We start from the raw sequence: 15136 nt of genomic DNA on the forward strand, positions 1-15136 counted from the left end.
TCCCTCATTTACAGATTTTCACTATATATAGTTACATGGAAGACTTTGATTCCTATTATGGCCTCAACCTACCCCAGGGGCCATGATTTTTACAAACTTGAATCTGCACTATGTCAGGAAGCTTTTATGTAAATGTAAACTTCTTTGGCTAATGGTTCTTTAGAAGATTTTTAAAGATTTTCTCAATATATTTGTATGTAATTCTTTGATCCCCTATTGTGGCCCCACCCCCCTGGAAAGGGGGGGGGGGCTTGATTTTAAGAAACTTGAATTTGCACTATGTCAGGAAGCTTTTGTGTAAATGTAAACTTTTCTGGCCCAGTGGTTCTTGAGAAAAATTTAAGATTCTTAAAGATTTTCCTTATATATATATACCCCCCCCCCCCCTTTGAAAGTGGGCATGGCCCTTCATTTGAATAAACTTGAACTCCATTCACCCAAGAATACTTTGCGACAAATTTGGTTGAAATTGACCCAGTGGTTCTGGAGAAGAAGATGAAAATGTGAAAAGACAATCAACAAATCTGACTTGAGCCTTAGGCTCAGGTGAGCTAAAAAGCGTGCGGTATCGTGAAACTTCAAAACTCCATAGCCCTTTTTATCGACGTGTCTTTATAAACAACAACCCATGAATTTTTTTTTTAATGAAGCGTATACAGGTTTGTCATCCATGGCCATGTCTAAGCGATGTCGCATGCAAGAAGTACAAATATTCGGATCGGGATCGGACTTCTGTGTCACTTTGCAGCCGCTTGTATAGTACCGAGAAGTAGAACATGTAAATGTATCGGAAATGAATATATTTACTGCTCAATTGTCATTTCTATGCTACTTTTTATAGGGATTATATATTTTTGCTCCTTTCTAAACTATTCCTTTCTGATGACAACCTCACCTATATATGATATGAAATAGACAAAGCCGTGCACGTACTCAATTCGAATTGTCTCTGTTCAATGCTTCGAGTGTGTAAGACATGCCGTGTTAAGAGACAGTGCTATTATTATTAGTTTTCCTTCTAAACTGAACAAAAATCTTTCCAAAATTTTAATTAAGGTACACACTGAGCTGTTGGTTTAAGCGCGGTACATACTACAACAGACAATGTTTATTTTATAAACAGCTCTGATCAATGCAAATGTAATCTGCAGTTTTCAGGCATGGAGTATGTGACAGTGAAGAACAAGAGAACTACACTTGAGAGAGCAGACAAATTTATTTCTCCTATATATTTCAAAGATGTAAACCTCAGAGGAAGGTAAAGTTTTAGAAGAGAAAGGGATCTTAGTCACTTGACTTTTAAAAAAAAAAATTAGCCCCCCCACTCCTTCCCCTAAATCAAATCACCTGTTCCAGAGTGTGATGTCAGCACCCTTGTTTTGTTTACAATACCATTTCTTAATTCTGTACAGTCGATCAGGTGATTAGGGTATGGGTGTAACTTTACGGTGTAAGTTTTAGTATATCATGACCACTATATAAAGCCTCCATGACAGGTTGTGTTTTGACATTGGGCTAATTCATGCAATATTTGCTTAATTAGTAGCATGTTCCTTTAGATATTGAAAACCTGCATGGAAGTAGCCTAATATTATAGCATATAGTGGAGTTGCTGTAACAAAACATATCAAGAAATATGTTATAAAAAAATTTCATGTGTACTCTGTGATATATCAATAAACAAAAGTTCAGTTCATGACTGGCGTTTTACAGGATAATCAAGAATAATAACATGCTTGTGTTTGCATGATAGAGCCTGAGTCTGGAGGTTATAAAAGTTTTACTGTACTCATACTCAAACTTGGCCATGTTTGTTTTGAGTACAACTCTGAGCAAGCTTCAAAACATACTCAAAAAATCTTGAGCATGTACTCCATTTTAGTATGAGAATGATTTTATAAGAGTTTCATAACCTTCACTTTTGAGTAAGAGTACGATTTAGAGCACAGAGTTTTAGTTTGAGAATGAAAACATTCTCAAAAAAGTTTTATAACCTCCAGGCCAGGTCATAAAAATACTCCACTAAGCATGCTTTGCACACAGTAAGATGTGTATATTTCAAATGGCATAACATTTATTAAATCTTGTTAGAGATAATGAAGTTAAAAACTCTTCAACTTAAACGAAAAAGATCACCCATAAATTTCATATCTGAGTCTAAAACGCTGAAAATTGCTTATTTAATTGATCCCTCTCAGGTCAGCTCAGATACCCTGGTACATGTATATACTGTAGAAGCCACTTTTGGCAGCATTCTATTTGAGCACATTTTATTGGGTACCATTAAAGTAAAATCTTTTCTAGAAAATAGAAATCCATTTACAAGTGCTATTCCAACAACATGACGTCTAATACGTCCTTAACTCTAAGGTGACATGATCTCTATAAATGCACATGTAGAAAATATCAAAATGATTTTTGTGATTGACGTTACATATTCCACTTTGCAGATTGTATAGGGACCACCATGCATTGAAATCACTGACCCACTTTGCAGCTCCGGGCAGAATAACTTATTCACAGGCCATTAAAGGAAAGTTCTTAAAGACAGAAGTTGGACAATCATTTGGACCAACGTGTGTATAGTTTTGATTATTATCATTCAATCTAGTCTTTATTAGTAGTCTCACATTAAAATCTTCACATTTAAACAGCTCTGGGTTAAACTATGTCAAAATCATTCTGACCATGCCGTTTTTTTCTAGCATTAAATGTTTACAGACAGAGACGACATATTATCAATGAAGTGAAATGAACACAATGGAACTTTCAGCAGTACAATTTCTGAGTCCAACAAATAATTATCAGGGTTCATCAATCCAGGAAATTTTGAGAGAGGGGTCCACATGTGGTTGTTTGGGGTACTCCTTTGAGGCTTGGACAGAAGCAATTTGCATTGTGTTTAGAATTATTTTGCTTTTTCAGTATAACTTTCTCCAGTGAAAAAGGTTGAGAGGGGTGAGGGATCAGCTTGACTGGATTTGCCCTTGTTTTATTGGTAGCCTGCCAAGGGTTTCTGATATACATATTACCTTTCATTATGGAGAAGTTTGAAAAAACCTCCAGGTTTCAAATTTTCAATCCCCAGAAATCATATGCAAGTGTTTTTAATTTATGCAGGCCTTAACCCTTGTGCAGCAAGTGTGCTTTTCCCCCTCTCACCCCCGCTATCATTTATATTGGGTATTCTTGAGGCCCCACCCCCGCTATAGTTTATATAATTAAGGATTCTTGAGGTCCCCACCCCGCTATAGTTTATATAATTGAGGATTTGCAAGGCCCCACCCTGCTATGGTTTATATAATTGAGGATTTGTGAAGCCCAACCCCTGCTATAGTTTATATAATTGAGGATTTTCGAGGCCCCACCCCTGCTATAGTCTATATAATTGAGGATTCTCGAGGCCCCACCCCCACTATGATTTATATAATCGAGGATTCTCAAGACCCCAACCCCCACTATGGTTTATATAACTGAGGATTCTTGTGGCCCCATCCCTGCTATAGTTTATATAAGTGAGGATTCTCGAGGTCCTCAACCCCACTATAGTTTATATTTGGGATTTTCAATGCCACTCTAGCTATCTATGATGTAATAAAACCACACATATGAGAACAGACTTGTAAAATCAACTGGGAGAATTGTTACCAATGAGCGAGAACAAGTTACTCTCTCTCTAAGTATTTAAGGATTCAGAATTAAGTGGAATGAGTGAATGACTTTTGTTTTAGATGGGCCACCCACTGGTTTCACCTTGAGATAGATGTCCCAGACAAACTGCAGAAGGAGGAAGTTCATCTCCTGTGGAACTCCAACACAGAGGCCTTAGTGTGGCAGGATGGAAACCCGGTCCAGGTTGGTAACCAAGAAATCAAACGAGTCTAAAGGAGCAGTAGCTCGTCCTCAGCGGTAAAAGTTGATGGTAGCAGTGTTAAGTGTGGGAGAAAGCTTAGTAGCAGTCAAAGTATAATGAATGGAGGCAGAGTTGGTCAATCCGGCTATGTTAGTGACAGCCAAATAATCTGATTTTGAAAAGTTTGAAATGAAAGTACAGTCAAACCTTGTGATGTTGAATTTGATGGGGCGGAGAAAAAACTTCCGAGATATCAGGGGATTTGAGATATCGAGGGTAAGGTACTTAAAGGATAAGTGGTTGGGACTTCTGAATGACTTCGACATATCCAGGGTATTCAGGTGTCAGTGTTCTAGATAACGAAGTTCAACTGTACGTAGATAAGCATTGTCGGATATCCATGACTAATTTTGCTTTATTCTTCTCTCCATCAGCCACTGATATCTGATGATTGATAAGTGATGTAAGTTGTAAAATAAGGATTTTTTTTCTCTTTTTCATTCCCGTGTTTTGTTTTACAGGGCCTTAGTGGGGACTATGAGAGAATTTCTTTCCCTCTCTCTAAAGCTATGGGAAAGGATCAGACAAAGTAAGTTCTCTCTAAAGCCATGGGGAAGGATCAGAAAATGTTTGTCAATAGGCAAAAGATTCTGGAGTCTTTCTTTGATTGCAAATGACATGTACACTGTACATGTATTGTAAGTCAGAAAATATTAATGGGACTTCATATCTCAAGTTTAGTGATACCAATTCATATACTTCAAACACTTTTCTGAGCGATTGATCTTTACATATAAAGCAACAGTAAAACTCATGAGTAGGGAATATTTATGAGTGTGTACTGAATTGTAAAATGAAAACAAAAACTGTGTGATAAAACTGGAAATACAGAATAATTACAGTAAAACACACTGATAGCAAAGTGCTGGGGATAAACAATTTTGATTTGTCACAAACATAATTTGTCATGTCCAGTGAGTTCATCATATGTTATAAAAAATCACTTCTTTAAAAGTGTGAATTCATTATTAGTGTGTTCACTGTATCTGTGTTTTACTGTATGCACTTGTCAGAGTTACATGCTGTGAATTAAGATGACCTCTACATTGAGTTGACCTGTATATTGAGATTACCTGTATATTGAGTTGACCTGTATATTGAGATGACCTGTATATTGAGATGACCTGTATTGAGATGACCTGTACATTGAGATGACCTGTATTGAGATGACCTGTACATTTAGATGACCTGTATATTGAGATGACCTGTATATTGAGTTGACCTGTATATTGAGATGACCTGTATTGAGATGACCTGTATTGAGATGACCTGTATTGAGATGACCTGTACATTGAGATGACGTGTATATTGAGATGACCTGTATATTGAGATGACCTGTATATATTGAGATGATCTGTATATATTGAGATGATCTGTACATTTAGATGACCTGTATATTGAGATGACCTGTATACATTGAGATGACTGGTATATTGAGATGACCTGTACATTTAGATGACCTGTATATTGAGATGACCTGTATATTGAGATGACCTGTATATTGAGATGACCTGTATTGAGATGACCTGTATATTGAGATGAGCTGTACATTTAGATGACCTGTATATTGAGATGACCTGTATATTGAGATGACCTGTATTGAGATGACCTGTATATTGAGATGAGCTGTACATTGAGATGACCTGTATATTGAGATGACCTGTATATTGAGATGACCTGTATTGAGATGACCTGTATATTGAGATGACCTGTATATTGAGATGATCTGTACATTGAGATGACCTATACATTGAGATGACCTGTAATGTTTTTATTGATTTCCAGATGCTCCCTGTACATTGAGATGGCATGTAATGGTGTGCTAGGAGTCGGGAAGGACAGTATGATTGGTGCCCCGGACATGAACAAGTTCTTTACCTTGAGTCAGGCCGAGATAGCTGTGTTTGATAGAGAGGCTTATGACCTCATTCTAGACGTGGAGACCCTCCATGATATGGCAAAGGTTTGAACTGTTTAGCTCACCTGAGCTGAAAGCCCTAGAGACAATTTCTGATCAAATTTTGTTTTTTGATGTCGTCTGTTAATTTTCAAATTTCGACTTCTTCACAAGAATCACTCTTGACCAAATTACAACAAATTACGTGTATTTCTAGGTAACGGAGATTCATGCTTTTGAGTTGAAGGACTACTCCCTGTTGTAAGGGGAGATGATAAAGAAATAGAGTGTGATATTTACATTTAAGAAATCATTTTAAGAACCACTGAACTTCAAAATCTAAAACCACAGACAATTATATGACTTTATATGAATTTACTATTAAAGAGTCCAAGTGATATAATTGCCTGTGGTTAAAACTTTGTAAAGCATCCTCGTGTTGTGTGAATTCAGGTGTGTCGAAACCATAGCAATGCTTATCATAAGAAGGAAAGGTTTCAACTCGTCAGATTCATAAGCAATGCATTGAAGCTCCGGACACTACATCCTCGGTCTTAATGACACTACATCCTCGGTCTTAATGACACTACATCCTCGGTCTTAATGACACTACCTCCTTGGTCTTAATGACACTACGTCCTCGGTCTTAATGACACTACATCCTCGGTCTTTATGACACTACATCCTCGGTCTTTATGACACTACATCCTCGGTCTTTATGACACTACGTCCTCGGTCTTTATGACACTACGTCCTCGGTCTTAATGACACTACGTCCTCGGTCTTAATGACACTACGTCCTCGGTCTTAATGACACTACATCCTCGGTCTTAATGACACTACATCCTTGGTCTTTATGGTCAATGCAATTTTTACTATGTAGCATGTTCGCTTTGCAAATTCAGAATTTCAATTCTCCTTTGATATAATATCAGGCTTTTAGATTTTTAGAATGCTAGTATTCTAAAAATAGAAAAAACTTTTAATGAATTACAATTCTGTTTTTCAAAATCAAATTATACAAGGTGAGCAATGTGGCCCTTATGGCCTTGTTAAAACTACATGTAGGTATATCTTGATTATAGCATTAACACACACACAAACATTGTCGGAAACCCACGGTTGATTGCGCTTCGTTCCTCTCTCCATGAACAAAGCGTAATCAACCGTGGGTTTCTGACGGTGACACACACACATTGAATGTTGATTTAAACTTTAATAATCTGTTCACTTGACTTATTGACAAACAAGAAAATATACAGAGAAAGAGATGGACAGACAGATTGATGTACAGAAAAATAAGCAGACAGAAAAACAGACGGATGGACAGATTGATGTATAGACACCAAACAGATGGATGGACAGACAGACAGATGGACAGGTGGATAGACAGATTGATGTGCAGAGAAACAGCAGGACAGTCAGGCATATAAAAATGAACTGTGAGAAGGGAGATAACTCTTACTAATTATAGTACAAGAGGAAGAGCACGAGCTGGAATCACATAGCAAACAGAGTACCACCAGATGTCTCTCCTACATACTGTGTTGTTGATTTATTCCCAGTCTCTCCTACATACTGTGTTGTTGATTTATTCCCATATCATGTATAGAAATAAATTTCAGGAGGTCTGATAAGTTTTAATAATCTTCGAATCCTGCTCTGAGAATTGTTTTTTTTTTTTAATTTAACAGCACATGACAGAAGAAAATGAGAGAGGATACCAAGCACTCTATACAATGAATCAGCTGATTAACACCATAGATCTGAACGACAGGTCCACGTACGCAAAGTTAGTATTTGTTAACACCGCAGATCTGAATGACAGGTCCACATACGCAAAGTTAGTATTTGTTAACACCGCAGATCTGAACGACAGGTCCACGCATACAAAGTTAGTATTTGTTAACACCGCAGATCTGAACGACAGGTCCACGCATACAAAGTTAGTATTTGTTAACACCGCAGATCTGAACGACAGGTCCACGCATACAAAGTTAGTATTTGTTAACACCGCAGATCTGAACGACAGGTCCACGCATACAAAGTTAGTATTTGTTAACACCGCAGATCTGAACGACAGGTCCACGCATACAAAGTTAGTATTTGTTAACACCGCAGATCTGAACGACAGGTCCACGCATACAAAGTTAGTATTTGTTAACACTGCAGATCTGAATGACAGGTTCACGTACGCAAAGTTAGTATTTGTTAACACCGCAGATCTGAACACAGGTCCATGCATACAAAGTTAGTATTTGTTAACACCGCAGACCTGAACACAGGTCCACGAATACAAAGTTAGTATTTGTTAACACCGCAGATCTGAACACAGGCCCATGCATACAAAGTTAGTATTTGTTAACACCGCAGATCTGAATGACAGGTCCACATATACAAAGTTAGTATTTTTTGTCAATGTAGTTACAAACCAGTCTTCATCCCCTGTTATATTTACGAGTAAACCTGTAACTAGGTAACTGTCAACAAAGACCAGCTTGTACTGTATGTGCTGTAAAAAATCAGATCTTCATTCACGTTGACAAACTTTCAAGATCATCTAAATAATGCAAAGTAGAAATTTGAAACTTATGAGCATTTAAGATTTTTAAGATACGCGAAGGTATGAACTGCAGTGCTTCACACCTGTATACTGTAGGAAGCATGTTAGCTGTTCATGAAAATTAGGCCAGCAAGCATCTTAGTTCATACTCTCTTGTATTTTCAAAACTTAGATTTTTAAAAAAAATTACATTCTACTTCATTTCTGTCAGAATTCCCAGTCTTTAAAATGGACATGTTATATTTATCAAGATTTATTTGCACAATGTTCACAACTACCGGTACATCACATTAATAAGGAAATGGCTATTACAATTTGTAAAGGGAAAACTCATTGTGAAATGCTATATATTTATAAATGTATGGCAGAGTTATTTCTGTGGATATGAATTATGATGTTGACAAAAGCTATACATACAATTTTACTGATAATCTTGAGATGAAATTTTGTATATGGAGTAAACAATCTTCATAACCATAATGCTTCCAGCTCCATTCAAAACTTGTGAATTCTGAATGCATAGGAAAGACACTTCATTCTTATCTTACTGTAGAAAGTAAATGAAAATACTTTGTTAAAAAATAATTAAGCTAATATGAAACTAAATGTATTGCTATTTATTTTAGTTGTATTTTGTAATATTGGAGAAATTTTTCTCTCTTTATAAAGAGCCCATCAGATAGCTGAAAGGTTTTTCCAGCAGCGAAATGGTCAGAGTCAGCATGTAATTTATGCGATGGGACACGCCCACATGGACACTGGTAAGTTCATCCACTGGTAGTGAAATTATGTTACAGTTCTTCTTATTGGTGCAAAGGTTACTTATAGCCAGATGATGTGTCACTCTAAATCAAGGTCATTTTGTCCAAGGTCAGTGGAAAAAAATAGATTGTCCTGGCAGTTATTTGGCAGTGAAGAAATATTAGATGGTCATACTTGGCAGTTGGCACTAACTCAATTCCAGATCCCAATCTTAGCAAGAAGAGAATACGGAGTAATTTTGTCAATGACATCCTGAATTTTATCATTATTATCACTGTTTGAAGTGGTAGAAAATGGTCTTGTGTTGCATCTAAAACAAGCATTCAAATTAAGGACATGCGGGACGATATGGCCAAAAATAACTCGTCAATGAATATTTGTTCTTTTTTTCATGAAGCACCATCAGGATGTCCTTTACAAAGTGTAAAAATTTCATGGCCACTTTCTAGGTATACAAGGGAGATAATAAGCTTTGAATTACCCCCCTTTTCGAAAATTGTTAATTTTACAAGATCATTCCGATTTTCATTTCAAAAAAATAATTTGATGGGATTTTTATATATATCTTTTACAATAATCTTTAAAATATATGCAAAATATAAAATAAATAATAATAACATGCTTAAACTTAACCGTATAATAAGAAATTGGGAAAATTTAAGGATTTGGTGTGGAAATTAGTACTCAAAAACAGGGTAGTCCAGATACTAAATGAAGCACTGCTCAAAAACTTGTCAATGAATTTTTTTGCAAACACTGCAATTAAAAGCTATTCATATATCTAACTTCCTGTAAAAAATATGAAGGGGTGAAACTAATCTTGATTTTGAGGTAGGCGTCCTTGAAGTTATACATTGATATGTTCACTTGGGGTTAGGCTTGGCGAAATATTTGTTATAATAACTTTCAAGCATATATTCGTTTCATGTACAACTACTGTTAAAAGTAATGGGGGAGAGGATAGTCTCAATTTATTTGCACTACATTTTTTTTTTTACAATGCTCACTGTCAAAGACGGGGAGGGGAGGGGGGAGGGGCAGCCTAATTCTTTGTGCCTGATTTGGAATACATTGTTAGAAACTATATTTGTTTTGAACCTATTGAAATATTTAGAATTTTCATGATTATGGTACAAAAATTGAGTTAATGAAAACAAATAAGATTTTAATCTTTTTTTAAATATACATGTACAGTGAAACTTCTCCAATCCGGCCCCTCAGAAAACCGGTTCTCCCTGAATATCGGCCGATTTTCAAAGTCCCGGCAGAAACCTTAACATTTCCTTACAAAGAAAGTCTCACAAAACCGGCCCCCCCTGAAAACCGGACATCGGCCACTTTTTAAAGTACAATTGTTAACAAACATGTGTAAGTTACCCTTATAATACTGGCCACTATTTGAAGACTAGAACATTTAGGCCAGAGGGATGATTAAGACTGGCCAGGTGGGAAATTATGGACTGGAGGTGTGAAAAACACAAGTGGCCTCTATAAGTTCTATAGTTTACCTGTGCTGTCCAGGATGTTAATTGGTACTTGGCTAATCCAAGTGACCCTTTCAAATTTCTGTACGAAATGTTATGAACAGATATGCACATATTGAATGAATACAATCAATACACCATATTGTTGCACCATGGATATAAGCGGTAGTTAATAAACAACAAACCCATGGCTGTTAATGATAATTTTCAATAGATAAATGATTTTGGGGGGGTTTCAATAGACTTAAAATTCCTAAGAAACATCTAAATTAAAATTATATATTTACTACTGTACTTTTCAAAAATGTCAAACCAAATTTGTTAACGATATAAGCAATGGACGTAAACAGAGTTTTTATAGGTAAGAGGAATTCCAATAATATGTTTTCTTTATGTATCCTGTTATAAATTTTAAGTTAAGATTAGATGATTGCAGCAAGACTCTTTCTTGTAATAATTACCTGTAGGTACAAGCTGACTAGTTCGACCTCCACCGATAATTGATCTTAGATCCCCATATCAAAGTGAGCAGTACCTACTCTGTGTATTAATTGCAGCAATCAAATGGTTATGTGTTTGTTTTGTTTATTAAAACATAAGCCGAAATTCTACATAAATGCTGCTAGTCTACAAATTTCTATACATATATCAAATGCAGTTTTATTTAAACGGACTGCTTTCCATTATCTATGCATGTCAATATAAAAATGTTTAATTAGTTTTAGTGCTATAAATTGAAAATAAACATGTTAGTAAATGATTTTGTTTTATTTCCAATAGTGAAATAATAGTCCTTGAATGACATATTATATGGTTTGTGGTATGTCAATGAAATATCTAATAAAAATTTAGCTGAAATGTCTCTATAAATGCTAAATTCTCGGTATACCGGCCACCCCTCTAAACCGGCCGTTTTTGTTTGTCCGACAGCTGGCCGGTTTAGAGAAGTTTCACTGTATATATTTTATATGACTTTGGACAAAACGTCTAGCTCTACAATTCGTCTTCCTTCAAACCACGGGGTTAGATCTAGTTAACGTTAATATAAGCTACTACCTTGTTTACAAGATCAACAGTACTTCCGCGGCCAGGGTAGCTAGTGTCGTTTATGACTCGGATTGTCTCCATCCTATTTTTCAAGGAATTTATGTGTCACACACGTTGTGACTTTGCACTTTTTTCTTTTTCACACGTCTGCTTCTCGCTTTCCGACATGTATCATATTTATTACATTAGTTACCATTTTCGCAGCAGTGTTTCATAAAGTTAGTAAAAATAATTTGTAATATAAAATAGTTTGAGAAATAAAGCGTACTTAGATTTACATGAAAATGCTTGGGGAAATTAAACATTCCTAGCATGGACGTTAAGATTTGACAAAAAGTATCGATCTTCGGCATATGGGGGGTAGGGGTGGTGTATTTTTCGCAAAAAATGATCGATTGTAAAAGCACCAGAGTAGTTCGTACGTTTCCCAAGCAAGATTCGGTAGAAATGTGTGTCCAGTTCTAGTTTCACACTACTATAGTAAATACCAACAAACGATCATCATCTTACACTTGCACCGGGTCATTGTTTACGTACTATTGACTTTCTTTTTGTAAATGCCTAGATTCAAATTGCATGTACATGTAGGAGCGATTTCGGTGACTAATACGCTATATACTATCAAAATTACTATGGCGCATACTGTATTCATAATATATATACAATGTATATGAAAAGGGAGACTTGTAATCAGTATGAAATAGAAATAAAAATTATCATTTGACAAGAATTCAATCAACAGATTTACACATGACACTTGGCAGCGGTAGCAAATTACGACAAAATATGTTGACATTTTCCCCGCGATACAACGTCGTGATGTACTTTTTTATTGTGACGTCATATAGTGTGTCTGCACAGCATTGTGAGTTTCCTCAGGATGCTTTAACTACCCTGCGTCCGGTTCTAAATTTATAATAAATTCGCAATCATCACGTGATCATCGTCCCGCATATCCTTAAGGTACAGTATGTCTTAAAAAGGGTAACTCCTATCAAACTTACTTCTTGATTTCCACCTTCCATCTCTTTTGTTTCATGCTTTTTTTATTCTTCCAATGAACCCCAAGGTTTTTGACTCCTCTATTGAACCCCTAGATTTTTTATTCCTCTATTGAACTCCTATGTTTTTTATCCCTCCATTGAATCCCTATGTTTTGATTTCTCCATTGAACCCCTAGGTTTTAATTTCTCCATTAAACTCTTAAGTTTTATTTCCTTTATTGAACCCCTAGGTTTTAATTCCTCCAATGAACCCCTAGGTTTTAATTCCTTCATTGAACCCCTATGTTTGTTATTCCTCCATTGAACCTAGAGGTTTTAATTCCTCCATTGAACCCTGAGGTTTTTGTAGCTTGGTTATGGCCGTATGCAGAGACAGTCCGGAAATGTGCCAGGAGTTGGTCCTGTACGATCCGACTGATGGAGCAGTTCCCCGACTTCAACTTCACCTGTTCACAGGTAAGTATAATGTACAATAGTCAATTAGATAAGTATAATGTACAATAATTAAGTACACTGCGTACAATACAGAATAGATAGGTACCTGATAAGTGGAATTTTTAGCGAGACAAATTAAGCAATTTTTCCATAAAAATGGGTAGATATATATTGAGCGATAGCTAATTTTAGCGACTTTATAATTCCAAGAAGGTAACTATTACCCCCAATATGGAATAAATTGTTAGCGATATTCAATTTTTAATGATCTCAACACCCTCGCTAATTATGCTAAAATTGAATCCTCGCTAAGAATTCTGCTTATACGGTACTGTGTGTGTTACATAAATACTTACTATGTTCTGACTACTGGAGCAGACCATCTACTTCAATATACTATACCAATAACAAAGTACTGTGAATTGTGTGTGAGTATATCTCACTGTTTATAAGGCCTCTACACTATAGTAATAATTCATCTATTGATCGTAAGTGCGATCCGTTGAATATTTGGTATATATTACACTGTAAGTTGACCTATCTTCGTGATGTGTCGGTTAATTAATTTCAGGCCCAGCAGTATGAGTGGGTGAAACAGAACTACCCCGGACTGTACACTCAGATTAAGGACTTTGTCAAGAGAGGCCGGTTCATTCCCGTCGGGGGCACCTGGGTGGAAATGGTGAGTTTTCTAATACTCAGCTTTGTGCATCTTTCATTGAAACAAGCTAGTTAAGGATGAAGAGAGATGGGGGGGGGGATAAACAGTTACTGTTTTGTGAGCATCACCTAGTAACAGTTTGAGTCTAATTAATTTGAGTTAACTACTCCTTAAGAAGTTGACAGTTTGAAAAAAGATATTTGAAAAAAAAATATCCCATTTACTGTAAGTAAACTTTAGAATTTGTTGTTTGAAGTTGTGCAGAATATACATTGCATTATTTTACAGGATGGAAATTTGCCGAGCGGTGAGGCTTTTGTTCGTCAGTTTCTCTATGGACAGCGATACTTCATGCAGGAGTTCAACAAAAAGTGTACAGAGGTAAAAACTTCATCAAACAGTTACTGTAAATGTACATTTATAGATCAAACCATAAACATACTTAAATAGAGGTATTAGAGAACTACAAAGATGAAACTTTTTACCACAATTTCATGAGAGGGAAACATACGAGAGACACACCGTGATGATCTTGTATTTGGTGCGTTGAAATAGACATATACAATCTTCTTGATCAATAATGCTGCTGTGACTCCCTCTATGTAGACTGACTGTAATGTATTGTTAGCACGATTGTATGTTATGTACCAATCATTGCAATGTGCCATTAGGGATAGGGATCAAGAAAATTTTGAAAAGGGATCACAACTTTTGGTGGTACATAGATGGTGTTTTTTCCTCTCAAAAAAGACTGCAGCCCTCAAAATGTCACAAAATGTTTTATTTTTTCTTAATTGTTTCTATTTTAAGGGTATTATAACCTTGATAACTTCCTCCCCACCTCGTGCTAGATCTGCCACTGCTATAGGCTCTCATTATTGCATTAGCAGTGATATTAGATTGTAGTTTGTGAACTTACATGTAGAACCATGCCAAAAACATTTAACTATGTATTGAGTATGATTACAGGAAAACATTTATCCTTTTAATTATTGTATGTTGTATGACAGTTTGTGCTATCATGTACCAGATCAGATGGATATTGGGTACATTTTTGTTTTCCAGTTTTGGTTACCGGATACATTTGGATACTCTCCCCAGTTGCCCCAGATCATGCGGATCTCTGGGATATCCAGATTCCTGACCCAGAAACTGAGCTGGAGCCTGGTCAATAAATTCCCTGTAAGTCAATATCAAAATCATCAGTAACAAAAGCCTGGTCAATAAATTCCCTGTAAGTCAATATCAAAATCATCATTAACAAAAGCCTGGTCAATAAATTCCCTGTAAGTCAATATCAAAATCATCAGTAACAAAAGCCTGGTCAATAAATTCCCTGTAAGTCAATATCAAAATCATCAGTAACAAAA

General features: G+C 36.1%; 1 protein-coding gene across 3 annotated transcripts in view; it reads left to right on the forward strand.

Annotated features, from left to right (window-relative positions):
• Nucleotides 1-696: 696 nt before the first annotated feature.
• Nucleotides 697-15136, forward strand: part of LOC125673485 (alpha-mannosidase 2C1-like) — a 29567-nt gene continuing 15127 nt past the window's right edge. Inside the window, exons 1-12 of one of the 3 annotated variants that reach the window (XM_048910068.2) lie at nucleotides 697-778; nucleotides 1152-1258; nucleotides 2451-2576; nucleotides 3732-3855; nucleotides 4375-4442; nucleotides 5699-5876; nucleotides 7505-7602; nucleotides 9043-9134; nucleotides 13020-13126; nucleotides 13677-13787; nucleotides 14055-14147; nucleotides 14832-14948. In XM_048910068.2, the coding sequence (XP_048766025.2) occupies nucleotides 1161-1258; nucleotides 2451-2576; nucleotides 3732-3855; nucleotides 4375-4442; nucleotides 5699-5876; nucleotides 7505-7602; nucleotides 9043-9134; nucleotides 13020-13126; nucleotides 13677-13787; nucleotides 14055-14147; nucleotides 14832-14948 (1212 nt within the window). In that variant the 5' untranslated portion in view covers nucleotides 697-778; nucleotides 1152-1160. Of the gene's footprint in view, nucleotides 785-1035; nucleotides 1057-1151; nucleotides 1259-2450; nucleotides 2577-3731; nucleotides 3856-4374; nucleotides 4443-5698; nucleotides 5877-7504; nucleotides 7603-9042; nucleotides 9135-13019; nucleotides 13127-13676; nucleotides 13788-14054; nucleotides 14148-14831; nucleotides 14949-15136 lie in introns of those variants that run through there. The other 2 variants (XM_056160344.1, XM_056160343.1) reach the window with 2 other exon arrangements.

The sequence above is a fragment of the Ostrea edulis genome, chromosome 3, assembly GCF_947568905.1.
Source record: "Ostrea edulis chromosome 3, xbOstEdul1.1, whole genome shotgun sequence".
Classification (NCBI taxonomy): Eukaryota; Metazoa; Mollusca; class Bivalvia; order Ostreida; family Ostreidae; genus Ostrea; species Ostrea edulis.